The sequence below is a fragment of the Trachypithecus francoisi genome, unplaced genomic scaffold (genome assembly GCF_009764315.1).
Source record: "Trachypithecus francoisi isolate TF-2019V2 unplaced genomic scaffold, Tfra_2.0 Lachesis_group0, whole genome shotgun sequence".
In the NCBI taxonomy this organism is placed as follows: domain Eukaryota; kingdom Metazoa; phylum Chordata; class Mammalia; order Primates; family Cercopithecidae; genus Trachypithecus; species Trachypithecus francoisi.
In genome coordinates, this window is record NW_022681453.1 from 136,032,036 (window position 1) to 136,052,616 (window position 20,581).

General features: G+C 52.6%; 1 protein-coding gene across 5 annotated transcripts in view; it reads right to left on the reverse strand.

Annotated features, from left to right (window-relative positions):
• The window catches only part of SCN5A (sodium voltage-gated channel alpha subunit 5), a 109,351-nt gene that overhangs the window by 75,137 nt on the left and 13,633 nt on the right, over positions 1-20,581 (reverse strand). For all 5 annotated transcript variants that reach the window (XM_033212071.1, XM_033212068.1, XM_033212069.1 and 2 more), the window contains exons 2-5: positions 17,268-17,592; positions 14,542-14,660; positions 6,599-6,688; positions 5,064-5,192 (exon numbers count right to left, since the gene is read on the reverse strand). In XM_033212071.1, coding sequence (XP_033067962.1) covers positions 5,064-5,192; positions 6,599-6,688; positions 14,542-14,660; positions 17,268-17,540 — 611 coding nt within the window. In that variant the 5' untranslated portion in view covers positions 17,541-17,592. The remainder of the gene's footprint in view (positions 1-5,063; positions 5,193-6,598; positions 6,689-14,541; positions 14,661-17,267; positions 17,593-20,581) is intronic.

Sequence of the window (20,581 nt, forward strand, 5' to 3'; positions counted from 1 at the left end):
CTCGGTCTCTCTCCAGACATGGTGCTGCCACAGGACTTTCTGGCTGAGCCTGGGATATTGCTGACATTGCCATCCCATGGAAACCATGGCTCTGGCCTGCTGGAGGCTCTGGGCCCCGTTTTTGGCTGCTGATCTACCAACTGTGCCTGGGGATAGCAGCTCCCCTTGCCCAGGATACTGGTTTCAAGGCTGTCTCTTCTAATTACAGGGAGTAAGTGGAATACTGTGCAGGTCAGAGAGGGAACCAACCGTCCTTGCTTCCCTCCTGTCCCTTACAGACCCAGTCTGTCCCCTGGTGTCTCCATTGAAAACTCTGCCTATCTCTAGCTTAGATTCTGCCTGTCTTTGCCTGTCCTGGGGTGGAACCTGCCCCCAGCACAGTGTCCCCAGCACAGACAGTGCTTGGCCTCCATTCATTGTCTGCCTTCTAGGCAGCTGGTGTCCCAAGGTGACAAGGACAGCTTAGTGACAGAATAAGGGAGGACCATATCTGTGCTCCTGGCAGGCTTGCAAAGCCAGCTGAGTGGCTGGAAATAGGAGTGCAGCTGGTGGCCGTGTGTCTGTCTGGGAGAGCAATCATGAGTTAGAGGAAGTCTTAAAAGAGGACTTGCAGGGTAAGGGTGTGGAATGTCTGGGACCATGTTGGTGACATGGTGGGCTACTGCCTCTCTTATTCTACCCAGATCCCCACCGAGGCCTCTTTTGGGTCCTCTGAGTGTGGCAGGGCAGGAGGAATGCTTGGTATGACACAGGGCCAGTTGCAGAGGTGGCAAGTGTGGGGTCACGTGAGGGGACAGAGCGTTGCCCCTCTCAGGCTGGCAAAACTCTCCTCCAAGCCAGTCTGCTCCTTCAGTGATGGCTAAACTGCTGCTGGCCAGGGGCAGACAGCTGGACAACAGACAGGGGCAGAAAGAGCAAAGGGTGGTGGGTGAGAATCCTATCCCATCACCAGCCCCAGTGCAGGGAAGCCTTCTTCCTGTCCCACCCTTATCTTGAGATGGTGAAGCCCACGCCGTTAGTGACTGCAGGAATTGCCACCCTCCTCTCTGCCCTCCTCCCTTCCCCTCCAGGTTTGGTTTCCATAACAACCCCAGAAGGTGGGAGGCTGTGCTAACTAGCAGGTAATGCCCTTCTGTGAGTGGGGCCACAGGAAGAGCTCTGGCTGGAGGGCTGCAAGCTGAGCCTGGCAGGCTTCCCAGCACCCTGCCCCAGACCCTCTCACAGCCTCTAAATCAGTGGGGTGGAGGATCACCCCAGCAGAAACATCAGACTCGGTATGCCTCTCCCGTCCATCCCATGGTTTGGAGTTGAGAGATTTGGTTTTAGTCTCAGCATTGCTTCTGATTCAGTCTATAACTTTGGACAAGTGTGAGGTTCTCTGAGCCTCAGTTTCTCCATCTGTGTAATGGAGGTCAGATGGAGGATTTCACTGAATGCAATGTTTCCCTTCACTCAAGTCTCCTTTGATTATCCTAGAGTCCCTTGTTACTGAACCATTGCATCTCTAAGAGAAAGCATTTCAAACGCAGTAATTAACTGGTTTTCACAAGCCAGAATCCCCGTCAGTCGAAGCTGCCAGGCCAGGCCAGCCAAGGGCCCAATAGCTGATGTGCCAACAGGTGACACAGCCCTTTGGGAAGTGGATGTGCCATTTCTGTGAGGTGCTTGGAAACATGGAGAGTGTCTGAGCTTCTGAGGCTGAGTTCTGCCTTGTCAGCCCTGGCCCTGGCGCACAGCGAAGGCAAGCAGGTTTTGGCGAGGAAGGCACACCTGCTTTGTGACTCCCAGTGGAAGAAGCGGTTTGGGAATGAAACCAGGATTCTTCCAGGAGACAGGGCAGAAGGACTGGTTAAGGGCCTGAGGTCGCTCAGGGCATCTCCCAGAGACACAGCCTGAGCCAAAGCTTGGGCCAGGGCAATGACTTCCTGGGATATGGTGCTGCCTCTGTGGTGACATTGTCTTGCCCAGGCTCCAGGCTGCGGAGCTAGGAAAGGCTCAGGCAGACGCTATATCCTCTCCTGCCCGAAGCCACCTTCCTTCCTGTGACACCCAGCCTCAGGACCCCGTGGATTACTGCTTCCCACCCACAGGGCACCCCAGGGCCAGGCCTGGCAATCTTACTCCATTCCCGAGTCAGTGCAACCTCCTCGGCTCTGACATGAAAAGTTCTCCCTCTCTCTGAAACCTCAGATGTGCCTCCCCACTCTGTTCTCAGCTGATGATCCAGCTTCTTATTTCACTGAGAAAATAGAAGCAATCAGAAGAGAAATTCCTTTCTCTTTCATCATCAACTCTATCAATCTACCTCCATCTCCACCTGAAATTCTGCCTTCCCTGCTCTTCAGGTTGACGCTCCCCCTTGGCACTGGATTCCCACCCTCTCGGGCCAGCTCAAGGGCTTTGCTCCTGCAATCCCCTTGCTCATCTATATCATCTAGCATCCCCTCTCTACTGGATTATTTTCACCAGCCTGCAGAGATACCCCCCTTCTTTAAAAGCCCTCCCTTGATTGACCCACATTCCGCACGGACCACCACACCATTTTCGGTCCCATTTTATAGCAATCCCCACAAAATAGATGTCTTTACTTGCCACACCTCCTCTCCTCCCACTCTCTCTCGAACCCTCCTTAACCAGGTGCATGTCCTTTTTCTCCACTGGAATCCCTCTTGTCAAGGGCACCAGTGACCTTCCCACTGTGAAATCCAATAGTCCATTCTTAGTCATCACCTTCCCCAACCTCCCAGTGGCAGGTTTCCATTGGAATCACATTCCTTCCCAGACATTACCCTCTTCTGATTTGCCTCTGCCCTCCAGTCTTCTCTCTTGGCCTCCAGATGTTGGAGCGTCCCACAGTACATTCAGGCTACAGGTTACACTCATGCCTAGGTGATCTCATCTGGTCTCCTGGCTTTAAATACCATCTGTATCCCCACGGTTTCTAAATTTATACCTCCACCTTGGACCTCTTTATTGAACCCTAGACTGGAATATCCAGTTGCTTACTCAGTATCTCACCCTGGGTGCCTTCAAATGTCATACATCCCTAACTGGACTTTTGATTCTCTTCCTACTTCAACCAGTGCCGCTGTCTCCAATTTTCCATTTCAACCAATGGCAACACCGTCCACCCAGCAGCTGCTCAAACCAAAAACCACCTTGGGGGCCTCCCGTCAGCCCTACCTGCAAAATATGTCCAGAATCTGACCAGGTGCTCCCCTTCTCCACTTGGTCCTTGGTTCCAGTCACTATCTTCTCTCTCCTGGCTACCAAGATATAGCCTCCTAACTACTCCGTCTGTCTCTACCTTCTCCAGTCTGTGGTCCACACCATAGCCGGGGAAGTCTCTACAGAATGTAAAGCAGGTCACAGCTCTGCCTGTTCTTACACTTCAGTGACTCCCATCACACCTGGCTTTTACCACAATCTGTCCTCCATCCCACTACTCTGCAACTTCACCTCCCATCACTCTTTCCTTGCTCGCTCAACTCCACCCAGGCCTAAATCCATACTGGGTTTGGGGCAAGTGATATTGTCTCTCAGAGCCAGTTTTCCCACTTGTAAAATGGAGGCCTAGAGTTGGCTCACAAATAGTATACCTAGAAACAGAGATTCTGATGCATTTTCCGACTACCAGGTTCTCCATCTAGTTTGAAAATGCCCCATTCACCAGGGAATAGCTTCCCTCTTTGTCCTCTCTCCCTGACAGCATGGCTGAGCTCAGGGCTGCTCATGCCTGGGGTTAAAGGCTGTCTTCAACAGGTAGATTTAGGCATTCCAAGCATCCTAGAAAGTGAGAGCTGAATTGAGCTTCTGATACCACAGCACCCAACACTATCCTTTCACATGTTGGGACACTGAGGGTTTGCAAGGACAGGGGGTATGAGCCTCACCAGCTCTGCTCCTTGCTGAGGTGCAGTGCTCAACCCTGCACACACTAGGTCCTCTGCTTCAGAAAGGCCTTTTTCTTTTTTCTCTTTTCTTGAGACAGTCTTGCTCTGTTGCCCAGACTGGAGTGCAGTGATGTGATCACAGCTCACTGCATCCTTGACTTCACAGGCTCAAGTGATCCTCTCTCGCTTCAGCCTCCCGAGTAGCTGAGACTGCACGTGTGTGCCACAATGCCCAGCTAATTCTTGTGTTTTTCATAGACATGGGGTCTTGCTATGTTGCCCAGGCTAGTCTTGAGCTCAAGTAATCTGCTCACTTCGGCCTCCCAAAGTGCTGGAATTACAGGCGTGAGCCACTGCACTCAGCCTTCAAAAAGGCTTTGATGGCTGAGCCTCCGATCACGACTTCTGCAGATGTCCCATCAGAACCCAGCATCTGTTCCCTGACACTTCCACGGTGGAGTGCAGCCTCAACACTGACCCCTCAGCAAGAGTTTCTCCTAGGCAAAGAGGCGGGGCCTCAGCCTGGGCTGCAGCAGGCCTGGGGTCACATTCACTTTCTGGCAGGCTCCCTGTGTGTCCTTGGCATCAGTTTTCTCACCCATAAAATGGGCTAAGCCATCCCCATGTACCCTACTTCTCTGGCTGGTGTGAGGATACACTGTATTGTGTCAGTGGCCGGGTGCTTTAAAATGTGCCAAGCATTCCGTCTCTGGATGGAGCAAGCTGATGTGCTGGTGTGCCTAGTGTCAGTTCCTGGGGATGCTTAGTCACTTCTCCAGGCTCCTTCTCTTGACTGCAATTTCATTCTTAATCATCTTGAAATCCAGGTCACCATTTGCAGTGGGCCAGGGGTTGAAATACTGTTTTCTCTTGGTGGAAAGGGCAGAGGATACAAAACCAGAATCTTAATGGTGTCCCTGGAGCCCACGGCTGCCATGGAGCCCCAGGTGAGCCAGTAGGCCTGACCACCAAGGCCTGCCTGAGCCATCTCTCCCCACCAGGATGAGCTGAGGGCCTCCACCCTACCTTCCTCCAGCCTATGTACAGAGCTGCATGTGGACTGCAGGGAGGAAGCCAGAAAGAGAGGGGTGGCCCGGGACCTGGGGTGTGCACACTCCACCCTAGTGTCGCCTGCATGGCATAGCACAGCATAGCAAACGAGATACTTACGCCATGACAATCACACTGAAGTCCAGCCAGTTCCATGGGTCCCGAAGGAAGGTGAACGCATGTAGGCAGAAGCCTCGAGCCAGAATCTTGACGAGAGACTCAAAGGTGTAAATGGCGGTGAAGGTGTACCTGGGCAGGAGAGGCCGATGGGGTTTCTCAGGGAGGCCTGAGCAGGCCAGGTTCTCCAGGTTCCCTACATGGTGCGAGCCCACACAGCTCCCTTCAACAGGGGCCATCAAACGGGACTCTCTACAATGCCCCCATGGTAGAGCTGGAGTTGGGGATGGAGCTTTGCTCTAAACATCTGGCTAACGAATCCATCGTCCAATTTGTTTATTCCATATTATCGTGTAACTGCCATGTGTCCATCTGAACTCTCTGTGTTCTCTCTCAGTTGTCTTGGTGGAAGAAGACCTCCTCCCAATCTCCTTACCCTAGCCCTGGGGGGCAGTGCGTCTAACAGGCATACAGTGGCCACAGGGTCTGTGCTATAGGACAGTAAACATGGACGCTCACCCCTGTTTGTGGGTCTTAAGCAGCAAGCAATGGGCCCAGTCAATCCTCAACTGCTTACAGGGTAGGTGGGTCCAGCTGTCCACCTTGGGCTTGAAGGGTGATGTTATAATGCATGGGGCTGGTGGGAGTTGGGGTGCTGTTCTCTCTGCCTAGGGCAGCCTGAGGAATCCAAAATGCCTGGATGCTAGGACTGGGGCCCCCAGGGCTGAAGCGGGATAGGACTGCATCCCAGGATTCAGAGCAGCTGCACATACCAGTTGAGAGCACTGCTAGGATCTATGTGAACGTGGAGAACAACCAGGCAGGCTGCTTTGGGAAGAGAGGCTGCCCCAACATTCTGCTGGTCTCTTGAAAACTACAGGCAAATGCAGTAAGTGCCTATCAAATCTGCTTAGAACCTCCAGGCAAGGTACTTTTGTTTGGGAAGAAAAGAGCAGAAGCGGTTTCTGGAACTGTGCAAATGGTTATAGGAGGCAGGACTTGGGGAAAAAGGCAGCAGGCTGTGTTACTGAAGTGGGGATAGCCCTGGGGCACCTCCTAGCTGTCCACCTCCTAGCTGCATGACATCAGGCCAGCTATTTCTCTAATTCTTAGTCTTATCTGTGGAATGGGGAAGGTGGCTGTACCCACCCTACTGGGTGGCCATGAGGGTTAAAGGAGATGATGCTTATTGTTCTTATGACAGTGCCTGGCATGTACAAAATGCTCAATAAATTATTATTATTTCAGAGCCTTCTCCAATATCATCATTCCTCTTTAGGCAAAACAGGGAGAAACTCCCTGCTTTGCCAATCTGGAGAGCTTCCTCCCCAGAAGGCATGACTCAAATTAATGCCAGAAGTTGGCAGGACTGGGAAAGGCAAAAGACGGTAGAAGCTGAGCCAAGGGCTGTCCCACCGCCGCGGGTAAGTTCCTGGGCCTGGACACAGCCCCCTCTGGGGCAGCTTCAGGAGCCATGGCATGGAATGGAAAGGAAGAGAGAGGGCCACGTGGAGCGGAGGCCCTGAAGATTTACTCACTCGACATACTTGGTCCAGGGTGGAGGGTCGTGCTGGGCCATGAAGACGCAGTTGGTGAGGATGGTGCACATGATGAGCATGTTGAAGAGCGTGTGTGGGGTCAAGGAAAGCCGAGCAGCGCAGGCCGACCACACCACCACCGCTGGGGGGTCCTGCCCCTGTGAGTCATCACTGCCAGGACAGTGCTACCACAGCAATAAACAGGGTCTCCAAGGAGACACATTGGGGCTGTAACCAGTCCATGCCAACCCCCCTCCACCCAGGCTGGTCTCTGTCCCTTCCCTGGCACTGGCAGCTGGCCCCTGGCCTGCTCCATGACACCTAATAGGCACCAGAGACCTGAAACCACACTGCTGGTAGGGTCTTGTGAGGAGGGAAGGCAGGAAAGGTGGGCCCCAGACCTCAAAGGCTTTTAACTGTAGTCAGGCGAGGGGCTCTGTCCTCAGTCACATAGGAGAGAAATGGGCATTTATAAATTGCTCCTCAGGGGAGGGCAAGGCCAGAGTGGCAGGGCTCTGAGTTCCTTCCCCCACTTCTAGGGGAGCAGCCCAGGCCAGGCTTTCTCTAGAAGTTCTCTGCAGAATGCTCTGCTGCCCACCAACTGCACACCTGGCCGGGGCCTGCTACCCCTGGGGAGGCAGGGGACCGTTCCTCTGGCTGCTTCCTGCCTGTGTACCTACTCTTCAAGCTAGCCCTCTGCTCCACCTGGGAATCTCCTTCTCACCCTGCAGGAGCCCCTCAGCAGGACCCCACCCAACTCCCCAGCAGCCTGTCCTGCCTTTCTGGTAACACGGTGCTACCTCGCACCCCTCTTTTAGCCATGGTGGCCCACTGAACGGCCATGTCCATCTGTCTGCCATCACAAGGGAGTGCTTCCAACGCCAGAGGTGTGCTTCAGGTCTACTTGTGGGCTCTTGGCCTTGAACTGAACTGCCCAGGCCTTCTCTGACCCTGACTCTGGCTACAATTCCTAGCAGCTGCTTCAGGCTAGACAAAGCTCTGACCACCCTCCTCCACCTCTGCCTCACTTCTGCAAGGCCTGCAGAGGAACAAAGGGGCAGACTCTGGGCCTCCGGTGGGCTTCAGCACCCCTTGGGGCCTGGCCTAGAGGAGGGACACTGTGCTTCTCTCACAAATCCCTCCCCAGCCCCAGAGGAGAGGCTGGGCCTTCCACTCCCTATGGCTGCCCCTAAGCACTCAACACCATGCCTGGCCTCAGCCCTGTGTGCATAGCTGCCAAACTGGTGATTCCCTCAGGCCGCCCAGGAGCTGCAGTAATTGAGCTCCAGGGGCTGCCTCTTTCCTCCCTAGCATAGCTCCACCTCACCTGACGGGGAGGCCAGCGCAGTCAGACCACAGACCAGACCAGGCTGCGGTGATGACTGCCCCAGCTGGGGACAGTGGGGAGGCCTCTCAGGAATCTAACCAGGTAGATGCCCTCCGTGCTGCCAGTCCTCTTCTAGGGAGTCAGGCAATCAGGAAATCAGCATCTCAAACCAGCCTCCAGTTTATAATTATCTAATTTCTCATCTGGGACGAGAGGGAATTAGGCCTTGGGAATCTCCCTTAGTCAAACGAGGACTGAGCCAACAGGACTGCTGGGCTCCAATGCCATGGTTCCAGGAAGACTTGATTTCTCCCCGACCAGAAGGCATCACTTCAGGGCCTGGGGTCTCTCCATCAGTTTGGTATCTGCCCAGTCCTCTGTCTGTGTGAGGGTCTCCAGGGCCAGGCTTATATCCCTCTCCAGCTTTCAAGGCAGGATCAGATAATCATCTCAGTATCAGTACACCTTCTCCCTTACACACACACACCACACACACACACACACACACACATATACTGCCCACACGCGGGCTATGTGCCAAGGCTTTCCTCACTGGGCAGACAGTTAATAAGCCCCCCAACCAGTCTTTATTCATCCCCGTGGATCTACTGCTAAGCATCTACTGAGGAGTCCAGGTGACTCCTAAAATATGCAAGCAATGATACCAAGAGTGAATATTTATTGAGCCCTTCCTAGGTACCAGAATTTGCTCTCCGTGTCCATCAGCTAATTCAATTTTCCCAACAACAATATGTGGTGCAGACTTTGTTTCCATTTTAGGTGATGAGAAGACTGAGGCACAAAGAGGTTAAGTTGAAGGTCACTGTGGTAGGCAGAATAACGCCCCCACCACCCCCAAGGTAGCCATGGACGAATCCCCGGAAACTGTGAATATGCTAATTTGTAGGACAAAATGAGACTGTGCAGACGTCATTAAATTAAGGATCTCCCGTGGCCTCCACGAGACAGGGTCTAGCTGTGTCACTGGGGCTGGAGTGCAATGGTATTATCATAGCTTACCACAGCCTTGAACTCTTGGGCTCAAGAGATCCTCCTGCCTCAGGCTCCTGAGTAGCTAGGACTACAGATGTGCACTACCATAGCCAGCTAATTTTTATTTTTTTTTTTTTTTTTTGTAGACACAACGTCTTATCACATTGCTTAGGCTGGTCTTGAACTCCTGGGCTCAAGCAATCCTCCCACCTCGGCCACCCAAAGTGCTGAGATTACAAGTATCAGCCACTGCTCCTGGCCCTAAATTAAGGATCCTGAGGTGGGGAGATCATTCTGGCTTATCCAGGTAGACTCAGTGTAATCACAGGGGTCCTTGTAAGCGGAAGAGGGAGAGGCAGAGTGTTGTGATATGAAACTCAACTGGCCATTCCTGGCTTGATGATGAAAGGAAACTATAGACCAAGAATCCGGTGCAGCCTCCAGAGGCTGGAAAAGCCTCAGAAACACATTCTCCCCTAGAGCCTCCAAAAGGAGTGCAGCCCTGCCAACACCTTGAGTTTAGTCCATTTTGGACCTCTGACTTCCAAAGTTGTAAGATGATAAATTTGCGTTGCTTTAAGTCACTGCGTTGGTGGTAATTTGTTACAGCAGTCCTGGGAAAGCACTTCCAGTACCAAGCTGATCAATGGCTGAGCCAGCCTGCACCCTGGCTCTCCTGATCTGGGCCCCACTCTGAGGCCCCATGCTGCACCACCTCTGCAAGATGACATTCAAGGCCACCTGGTCCACTCTCCTGCCTCCAGACTGGAGGGCCTGCATGAGTCACGCTGCTTCTGGCTCTCACGTGCCAAGCAGGTAAGCTATTCCACGCCTGGCCTCTGCCACCCATGGGGCAGTATGAAAACCAAACGAGATAAAGAGCACTGTCGAATGTGGGGAGACTACTGTACAGGAAGGAGGAAATGATTTGTTATTTGTAAGAGGAAATCCCACCTGAGCATGTGTATCTGGCCCTGAGTGGGAGTCAGGGGGTCAATGGAGCCATGTCCCCAGAAAGCTCTGACATGGGATGTTATGAAAAAACCAGACATGCCTCTGGCTGGGATGGGCAGGAAGGCTTCCTGGAGGAGGCGTTTAGATAAGCACCAAGGCTGGCCAGGGTTGCTCCAGCAACCAGTCAGCCCAGTTGGTCACGGTGAAGCAGCGTGGGCTGAAGGCTGGGTGGTGGACTCCTCTCGGTAGAGCCAAGTCCCTCTAGGGGGACCACTCACAGCTCTCCTTAGAGTGGGGAACAGGCCCCACTGCAGGAAGCAGTGGTGTGAACAGGCTGTCTTGTACTACAGGACTTGGCTGGACCCAGACAGAGGTGAGTGAGAACTTGAACACCCAGACTCAGGGAAGAGCCAGGGCACACATCCCTCTGAATCCCACCAGTCAGGGCCTGGGTCCCATGGTGGGCAATGACAGGCGCTATCTACCTGGGTTTTATCTTTTCCAGACACAGCAATGACTTAGGGTGACGTGTAGCAAGCTCTTGCCTCTCTGCCACTTCACTGCTCAAAATCCTTGCCTGGTTCCCATGGCCTTGAGGACAGCACTTGCACAATTGTTAGTCCTTCCTCTGCATGTGTGAGATCTCTTCCTTCCTAGACTGAGCCCCTGGTCCATATGACTCTGCCTAAAGCATACCCAGGTCCCCCATGGTGCCCAGCATGTAGCCAACACCAGAGAGATGAGTCAACTGAACTCCTGGCCAGGGCACACCTGTTTGCACTGCCTTGTAATTTCAGGCTGATGACTGAGCTGGTTCCTTGTGTGGGCTGAGGCAAAGGCCAGCTCTCCAGGTCTATGCTCAGCGGAACGTCTTCAATCTTGTCATGTCATTATCCCCAAACACCCACTCCGAGGCTCGTGATTACAATGCCAGCAAGGACTGCCTGAGTTGTGGGGAACGCCTGACACTTGGGCTGCCTAAGTCTTCAGATCCCAGGGAGTTAAAACAACAACAACAACAACAACAACACAACAACAACAAAACTCCCAAAGAAAAGGTAATTAACTGTGGAGGGGTGTTTTCATGTATTTGTGCTATTAAATCAACATGTGCACACACATACACACATGGACATGTGGTTTGATTGCCCATTTGAATCCGGTAGAGGAACGTGGGAGGATTTTGTGCACAGATCCTGTATAACCAGGAAGGCAAAATGCTTCTTGGTGTGTGTGTGAGGCCTCTCTGAATGTGACTGCGGCAGGATATGGAGTTCAGTTGGTTTCTTTTATTTAACCCCAGCAGGAACACATTCTGCAGGATTATAACAAAAATACATACAAAAAATCATTCCACATGCCCATATTTACTTTTTGGTAACTTCTCAGAGACACACTGCAAGCATGGAGCCAAGAACAAGGCCAAGCGGAATCACCGCACACTTGCTATAGTCTGTGAGCTCCTGGATTGTCATGAGTGAGCAGGTTTTCTCACCAGGCTGCATTAATGTCCACTTTTAAGTTTATCTTTGCCCCACTTACCCTTCCCAAAGGGCGTAGCACAGAACTTTGCACAAATGGAACTTAGTAGATGTTTGAATGAGTATAACAATTTCAGCAGAGCAAAAGTTCACCATTCAAAACATGAGATCTGATGTTCTTTAGAAATGCATAGTGACTGATAATGGGCACAGAATTTCTTTTGGGGTGATGAAAATGTTCTGGAAGTAGAGAGTGGTGATGGTTGCATAACCTTATGAATATACTAGAAACCACTGAACTGTGCACTTAAAAATGGTAAATTTTGGCTGGGTGCGGTGGCTCATGGCTGTAATCCCAGCACTTTGGGAGGCCGAGGAGGATGGATCACGAGGACAGGAGTTCAAGACCAGCCTGGCCAAGATGGTGAAACCCCATCTTTACTAAAAATACAAAAATCAGCTGGGTGTGGTGGCGGGTGCCTGTAATGCCAGCTACTTGAGAGGCAGAGGCAGAGAATCGCTTGAACCTGGGAGGCAGAGGTTGCAGTGAGCTGAGATTGCGCCACTGCACTCCAGCCTGGGTGGCAGAGTGAGACTCTGTACCCCCCTCCCAAAAAAAGAAAAAATGATAAATTTTATGGTATACCATATATGAAGTAGTATACCTCAAATTTAAAAAAACTTCATGGAGTGCTTATAGATTTCTAGGCCTCACACTGGTAATTCTGGTCTGGAAAGAGCTAAGAATTTGCGTTTTTACAAACTTCCCAGGTGAGACTGAGGTGGCCCGCAGACTGGCATTTGGAAGCAACTGCCCTAGGGTGGCATGCACATGAGACCTTGCTAAAACACAGGTTCTGGGGTGAGGCTCAAGATTTGGCCACTCCTACAACATCCTGGTGAAGCTGATGCTACTAGTCCACACACCACACTTAATGTCAAGGCTCAACAGTGTTGCAGAGGGGCTGCTCCCAAACCCCACAAATCTAGACCTCTTCTTTTCCCCAGTGCCCACTGAGCCCACCAAGTGGCGCTGTCGAGGTCCAGCAATGTGCTCCCATCCCCAGGCAGCAGCAAGTGTCAAGGCAGCCACTGGGAACCAGGTCCTCACTGATGCTCGACACTTCCCTGGGGCAGCTGTCCTGGGGGATGGAGGCTGGCTCCGAGCCCTCAGGGCCAGTTTCTCCAGGTGGAAGCAGCACCTCACAGCCTCAGAGCCACTGCTCAATGGACACTCTGGCCAGGCTGGGCACTCGAGGGCCCCCCACTCCCTCCCTTGCCCACCTGCCTCCCTGACCTTTCATTTCCCTCAAGACCCAGCTCAGCCCCTTGCAGGAGCTCTGGAGCTTCTGCTACATCCCTGAGGGCTTCTGTGGCTGCCAAACAGTGCTGGGTTGGTTAGATACCTGGAGGAGAAGCCCCAGGTGAGAGCTGGAGGATGCTTTTAGAGAGGCCACGCCCCTGGAGTGAGGCCAGAGACAGGCTCAGAGCAAGAAAAGCTGGCTTTTCCTCCTGCTGCTCTGTTCTTCTTACCAGGCTGTGACCACACTCTGGCAGAAATGATAACTATTTGCAAAGCTGCCTTATCACTTTTAGGGGACGATAAAACTGCCAAGGGCCCAGACGGGTCTTATTTGGCTCAGTACCCCAGCGTGTCCAGCAAAGAGTCTGACACCTACAGGGAACTCAGGATGGCTCAAGATGAAATCTACACACCTGCCCACACTTGCCCCACAGAATAAGATACAGCTGTGAATGGCAGGCTGCCTGCTACCTATGGTCCCTCTCCACAGTGTCTGCCTCCCACCTTGCTCATGCCACAGCCATGGTTTGCATGTGGGGTTGTCTCAGGAACCCCACCAGGAAGGCAAGGGTGGGCTGGAGGAGAGCAGACAGTGGTTGGAAGCAAGCATGCATTTTACTGCACATCTGCATGCAGACACCACTTGCCGTGCATGCCCCTCCAATGAACCCCTAGGGTCAGGATCAGGCACTGGGAACAGGTGGGAAGAAAGTGGAGCCATAGGAGGAGCATCCCCCATCCCTGCCCCGACAGGAAAAGCTCCTGACCTGCCAGCCTCAGTCCCAGTTACTTAGTCCCTCACTAGGTATCTGTAATCCTGATGCCTCCTACCTTGGCTGGAGGTTACTGAGTGAAGTCTTTGTCTTGGCCTCCAAGAAGTCCATTCAGAGAGGGGGCTGAAGGGGACTTTGGGGAGCTCTGTGGGGCCAGCCCACTAGACCCACAGTCAGTCGCACTGCTGAGCCTAGCAGCATCACTTAGATGAACAGCAGGGCCACCGGCACGTGTGCACTCACCCCGGTTGCCACTGGCCAAAGGGAGGCCTGCCCAGGCCCTCGCAGTGAAACACTCACGCCTCTGACTCTGCAGCTGGCACTGCCCTCCCGGAAGGCTCCATCTATGGGGCCCCTTCTCTGAAGTCCAGAGAACAGAGTGATTAGGTGCTGGCGCCCCATGCCGTGTGCTGCCCAAATGACGCCCCTCTCAGGCCCAAGCCCGGTAAGTCCCTCATTATGCTGCATCACTCCAATGGCTCTCCTCTGCAGGCTGGAGCTTTTTTCAGCTGTGGTTTATGTAATTTAACGTTAATCAGAGTTCTTTGAGATACTCTGAAACTGCAAACATTTTGTCAACGCCTAATCAAAAAGCAAGTGTTGCCGCCCTCGAAAGATGCCCACATGTGAATAAACTGGAGGCCTCTTTATTGGGAAATGGTTTTTCCTTGGCTGAGTTCTGGTGACCTGCTTGAAGGTCCCTGCAAGTGGGTGGGGAGAAGGATGGCCCAAGGGGGTGTGGTGGGAAGGGACATTTGGATCCAATATCAGAGCCTGACAGATGCCATTTATTCTGGGATCCTCAGTAGCTTAGCTTCTAGAATGTTCTCCTGAAGAATCAGAAGAGGGTTTCTCAAACTTTCATGTGCCCAAGAATCTCCTGGGGATCAAATGCAAATGCAGATGCTGACTTGGCAGGTCTGGAGGAGGGTCAGAGGTTTTTCATTTCCAACCAGCTCCCAGGTCATGACCATGTGTTTGTCTTAGGACCAGCAGGGAATCAGCACCACTCTCCTAAACTAGAATGGAGGTGGGGTGGGGGCAGCACCCCGTGCACATCCCCAGTGTGGGCCCCCAGGGGGTATTCAGCAGGTATTAACTGCAAAGGATATGAGTGAACCAGAATCTTCACAGCCGCTCTCCGGATGGGGTGGAAGGGACTGAGGACATACAAGGCGTTGGTGGCACTGAACCGGAAGATGGTCTTGCCTTTATTCAGTACGATGAAAGTCTGGGGACAGACAGTAGCATTAGGCCCTTGTGTAGGAAGGCTTTTGGGGGCAGCTTTTGACTCAGAGCCCTTGGACTGTGGCTGAGGGGTGGGGTGGGAGGAGGAGGAGAGGGACTGAGGGAGGAGACGGGGAGGGGAGGCTGCCAGCACATTTGGCAGGTCAGTGGACTCACTGCCTTGCTCATGGGTGGAGGTGAGGGAGGTCTCAGGGGCATGTCAGTTTGGTTGAGATTTAGTTTCAAAATTATAGTCACAAAAAGAAGGGACCTTTTCCAGTCCTTGCCCAGCTGTTGTCACAGCAGAGGCTCAGCAGACCTGGGGATGCCTCCTCCCTCCCCTTCTCCCTTAGCTGACCCCTCCTCACCCTGCGTGGGGTCCCCGCCAGGCCCACTGGGAGGGAGGACATGATAGGGAAGCTGGGTCAGCAGGGAGGACTTATGGGTGAGTAGAAGAGAAAAGGAAAATGCAGAAGCAGTCCCCTGAGAGCTTTTCTTGGGACCCTGTCTTCTGGAGTCCAGGACAAATGTCAGCCCCATCCCACAGGACACAGCCTACTGCCTCCCTCCAGGGGATCATGAACAGCAATGCAACCCCTCCCTGAGCTTCTGGAAGATCCTTTCTACACAGCACAATGGGGCACAGGAGCGGACAACAAGAGCTGAATGCTGAGACATGTGCACATCAGGTGCCCAAGCAGCCCTTGAGGACAGCGGTGCCTCCCCACCTGCCCCGGTGTGTGGTGGCCACAGCTCTGTGGCCTCACAGAGGTCTAGGGGGATATCACAACCTGACATTCCCCTGAGACCTCCTTCACCTCCACCCACGGGCAAGGCAGTGAGTCCACTGGCCTGCCGAATGAGCTGGTGGGACAAGGTTCTACCTAATCTGGTCTGGAGAGACAAGCTGACTGGATAGATTAGGACCAAAAGTTCTGCTGTGGTGCCTCCATTGCCTTGTGAGGCTGCAGGCAGTGTGGCCAGGGATCAGCAAGTGGAAACAGAAAATGAGAGGCTGGGATCATCCCTGAAGCTGCTGTTCAAGCATTCCCAGACCCAAGGCCAGAAGAGATGATGCCCCTGACCCCTCACATGCTCAGCTGCCACCAGCCCCCAAAAGCCCAGCTCAGTCTTGACCTCAACCTCAGTTGGGTCCACCTGCCATGGAGCCTGCCTGTCCCAGCTAACTTCAGTCTGATTGCCACTCATCCTCTCCCCATAACCTTGACTTACTACCAGCTGTGGCCTTAACCCCAATCCCAATTCCTACTTCTATCTCTCACCAACCATGACCTAGGCCCGCCCACCTTGACTAAGCCCAGCTTCCAGCCTCACTCTGACCCCAGCTGCGGCCTCAACCTTGCCTGGACTCCACTGGAGTCACCTGTACCAAGGGAAAGTTCAGCTGGGGGCTTGGGAGCAGGACCAAGTTCTAGGCCTCCTCCCCTACCTGTTTATGTGGACTGGGTGGGCTTTTACTTCACACACACACCCACTCACACATCCAATGCATGCATGCACACCCAAAGATGCACCCCAGGCTCATCCCCAGGCGCTTGGTCTTAAACCACAGTCACACACCCTTGCAGTCACATTCTTGCACTGGCCACACCAGCCCTGTCTGACCCCCACGAGCTTCCTCAGCCTGGTGCTGACTGCAGTACTGTGCCTGGCCACTGTCTTCCTTGTACTCAGCCTTCTGGGAAAAAGACCTCCCCCAAATTCAAATCCACCTTCCTCTGGAAGTAAGGCCCAGAAGCGTGGGCAGCTTGGAGACCAAGCCTCTGCAGGAGTTCTGTATGTGGTGGGGTGCAGGGCTGGGGCACAAACGGGCCTGAGATCTGGAGGAGGGAGGCCAGGGCAGGGGATTCAGACAGGGGCAGTTACCTCTTGGGTCAGAGCCATGCTAGGAGGAAGCCTGAGTCTCCCTGCCCTAGTAGACAAAAGCCACTTCCCTTCCCTATGATCAGAAGGGACAATGGCAGAATGTCACACACCACCCTCCTCCAAAAATCCCCCAGTGATCACTGCCCTCTCCATCCCTCTCAGATTTTCCACTGGCCTTCCTGGTCCTGTTGCCAGCCCTCAAAGCTCAGGGAGCTGCTGCTGTGGCTGTGGCCTGAGCCAGTCAGCATAGCCATGCATAGTTCGTGGGTGTGGGGACTACATGCTCTCCCCAGTAGGGAGAAGGGACCACATGCTATGCTTTGTGGCCCAAACACAGGTAGGGCCCAAATGCAGGCCAGAACTCAGGGCTTGACTCCAATTCACACACACACCACACAACGGGGAGGAGTCCTTCAGGAGTGAAAATCTAACCACAGGTAATTCCCAAAGAAGGTAGTCACAGGAGGCATGTTTTCCCTGAGGCTACCCTCTCTTCTTCATGACACCAAACCAGCATCTCAGGCTGCATAATTCCTGTCTTTTATTCCCGAATTCCAAAATTAAGGTGATTGGAATATAGATCACCAGTGCCTCATTCCCCCAAAGCCTGGTGAGCCACCCTAAACAGAGCCCCATATGGAGGCCAGGCCCTCTTTCCTCTCTGCTCCATTGACAAGGGAGTTGCACAGAAGGGTAGGCAGGGCTGGAGGTGGGTGGTAGTCACCTTTTGGGTGCTATAGAAGGGGTCCAGGTCCTCCAGGGGCTCTCCGATGAGCTCTCGGGGTGGATTGCCATAGAGATCTGGCAGCTTTTTGGAGGCCTGCAGGTCCAGCTGGGGCCGGAGAGCCTCCTCCTCAGGCAGCCCCTCTCGGCTCTGCTGCAAGGTGGTTGAGCCGTGGGCTTGCTTCTCCACCATGCGCTTCTCGATGGCTGCCAGGGACTCCCGTGTGAACCTGCGGAAGCTGCTGGTGCCCCGAGGTAATAGGAAGTTTGCCATCTTCTCATCCTGCTTCTGGGCACAGGCTCTCCTCACGTTGCCTGCGGGGAAGCTGGAAGACACAGACAATGGGCCTGATGCTATGCCCAGGGACGGAGGGCAGGGTGGGCAGACCTCCTGGGGGTGGCTGTGCTGATGGAGGGAGGGACACCATTTGCAGAGAGGCTCCAGACCCCAGGATGCCAACAACTCCACAGGCACACCTGGACAACACTGGCCTGGGTAAACCCAAAGCCCCCCAGGCTATGGGGCACACATGTGGACAGGCAGCAGGGTCACCTCCTCTTTCCCCTCCTAACAAGCATGTCTGAATTCAAGCAGGCAAGAGTGACTGTGTCATCCAAGCACCTTCTTTTTGCCCCATTCCACACAACAGGAAACACTTGCATCTTTTGGTTTCTTAGCTGTCATCACTTGAGACATTTCTCAGCTTGGAGATGTCATCCAGATGTTGGCACCCTGGTGTACACAGCTGTGGTGGAGCCCCTGCAGAGAGGCTCCCAAGGAAATCCCCAGGGGGCAGAAACCTTCCGAAACAATCTGGCTCAAAAAATGGGCAATGCCTCCCTTGCCCATCTGAGCTATTTCCCTTCCTTGGAAAGGTTAAAATTAGCCTGGCACTTTAGGTAACTTGAACTTTAGGTAACTCTGCCTTCCATCTCCCCCATCCCTTTTAAAAATACATACATGCTTACAGATATTGTAATAACCAAATAAAATTCTAGCAATAAATTGAATCATATTGCAAAAAAAAAAAAGGGAAGAGCTGATGGAGTATCTCTGGCTCCTCACACTGCTCCTTGCTCCCCTCCTCCCAAATGTGAACAAATGAATGCTGATCCTAAGTGACAGCAGAACCGGAAAACGGTGACCACTCATCAGCGAGGACATCCAGGCGGCACATGCATGTGACGCCAAACCGGGAGAATGTGGCCCCTGGTGGCCTCAAACAATCCAGAACCTGGTGTGAACACACTCTGCCTATGACACCGAGGCAGAAGAATGCAGTCCCAACTGCCCCACCAAAACAGGATGTGGTCAGAACAGCTCCTGACTGTGACACCAAGCTGGGAGGCTGCATCGCTAATGACCACATCAAACCGGGGAATGGTGGGCACCCGTTCAAGAGGGCACGGTGGACACCTGTTGGACATCTCTGCCAGAACGAAATCCTTCTCCCTCGCAAGGGTCAGCTTTGCCTTGATCTTACTCCTGCAAAACACGTCACCAATGACCCCAACGAGCTGCTGCCGTACCAACCCCTGCACACGGCCGCCAAAGGGTCTGGACTTTGGGGCCGCAGCCCTGAGCCCTGGATTGCTGTGAAGCAGGCACCTGGCCAAGAGACAGGTAAACGGTGAGCAAACACAACACACTCAGACCTCAAAAAGGCGCCTCTGGTCCCTGGGGAAGTGTGGATTGAAATCTGTGAAGGGAGGCAGGACAGAGGTTCCAGGACTCGCACGTTAAGAGCCACTCTGTGTCTTTTTCTTGTTTCATTCAAGTAAAGTTAAAGGAACATCTTTGTTAAAAATAGCAAGTGAGGGAGTAGGTTTCCACTCTATAAAAGCATTTCCCTGCCTCCCTTCCATCTTTGTGTGAGCAGACAGACATCCGTAACACTCATCAACGCATGAGTGAGGACTTCTTTTTCTTAGCTTGTAGAAATTTAGGTTAATTTTAAACTATTTTCTTTATACTTGTCTTCACTGCTTGATTTCTTTAAAATGAGCTTGCATTATTTTTACAGAAACAATAAAACTCATTTGTCTTTTTATTTTAAAAATTAAAAAAAAAAAAAACACAGTCTGGATGACAGCAGCTTCTTACAGGGCAACCCTCTCCGCTATGAGCAATCAGTTCCATAAATTGGGAAGCCACCTCTTTTGCTTAGACTTACTTCCTAAAAATAGTGTTCTCTGTCTCACTGTATCCATCTGTGTCCATATGCCTGCAAGGGTTGTGGGGACACATGCACGCCCATGGATCTGCAGAGGCTCACTGGTACACACTGGCAAGGGTTTGTGTGTGTGAGAGAGAGTGCGCCTGTGCGGGTGCAAGCTGACACCTGCACGTACGTCTGTTCCAGTAAAGGTGTGTTTTTAATTTGTATTAAATAAAGGATTCACACAGTTACACGCACGTAAGTGTACAGATGGATGAATTTCCACAAACAGAACACACCTGGTAACCAGCACCCAGACAAAGAGATAAAATGCTCCTAGTCTCTCAGACTTAGGCTGCCCTCCAGTCACTAAACACCCTCCTTTGCCCAGGGAACCACTCTCCTCGCTGCTAATGGCATAGATTAGTTTTGCCTGTCTATGTATTAATAGTTCAGGGGGCCCTTCTTTTTTTTTTTTTTGAGACGGAGTCTTGCTCTGTCGCCCAGGCTGGAGTGCAGTGGCCGGATCTCAGCTCACTGCAAGCTCCGCCTCCCGGGTTCACGCCATTCTCCTGCCTCAGCCTCCCGAGTAGCTGGGACTACAGGCGCCCACCACCACGCCCGGCTAGTTTTTTGTATTTTTTAGTAGAGACAGGGTTTCACTGTGTTAGCCAGGATGGTCTCGATCTCCTGACCTCGTGATCCGCCCGTCTCGGCCTCCCAAAGTGCTGGGATTACAGGCTTGAGCCACGGCGCCCGGCCCAGGGGGCCCTTCTTAACAGACGCTGTGAAGGGGTGGTGGAGAGATTTAGGGGAGAAATCACATCTCCTTCTCATTAACCTCTCATTCAAATTTAGCATTTCCTTCAGTTGTGAATGTACGCAACAAAGCAGAAATTGTGGCCAAAAGAAACTGCAGATATTTCCCTGTCGTGTTACAGTTGCTGCTGGCCTCTCAAATAACATTAATACTCATCACGACTTCAAAATTACAGCACTTAGATTTGCTGCTAGATCTTAATATTTAAAACATGAATAAAGACATATACTACTCTATCAAAAATTGGTTTCTGTGTTCTGATAGCTGTATTTCAATATAGGTGGTTTCCTTTTTAATCCTATGTGTTTTATTTTGTCTCAAAATATGTGCTTCTGA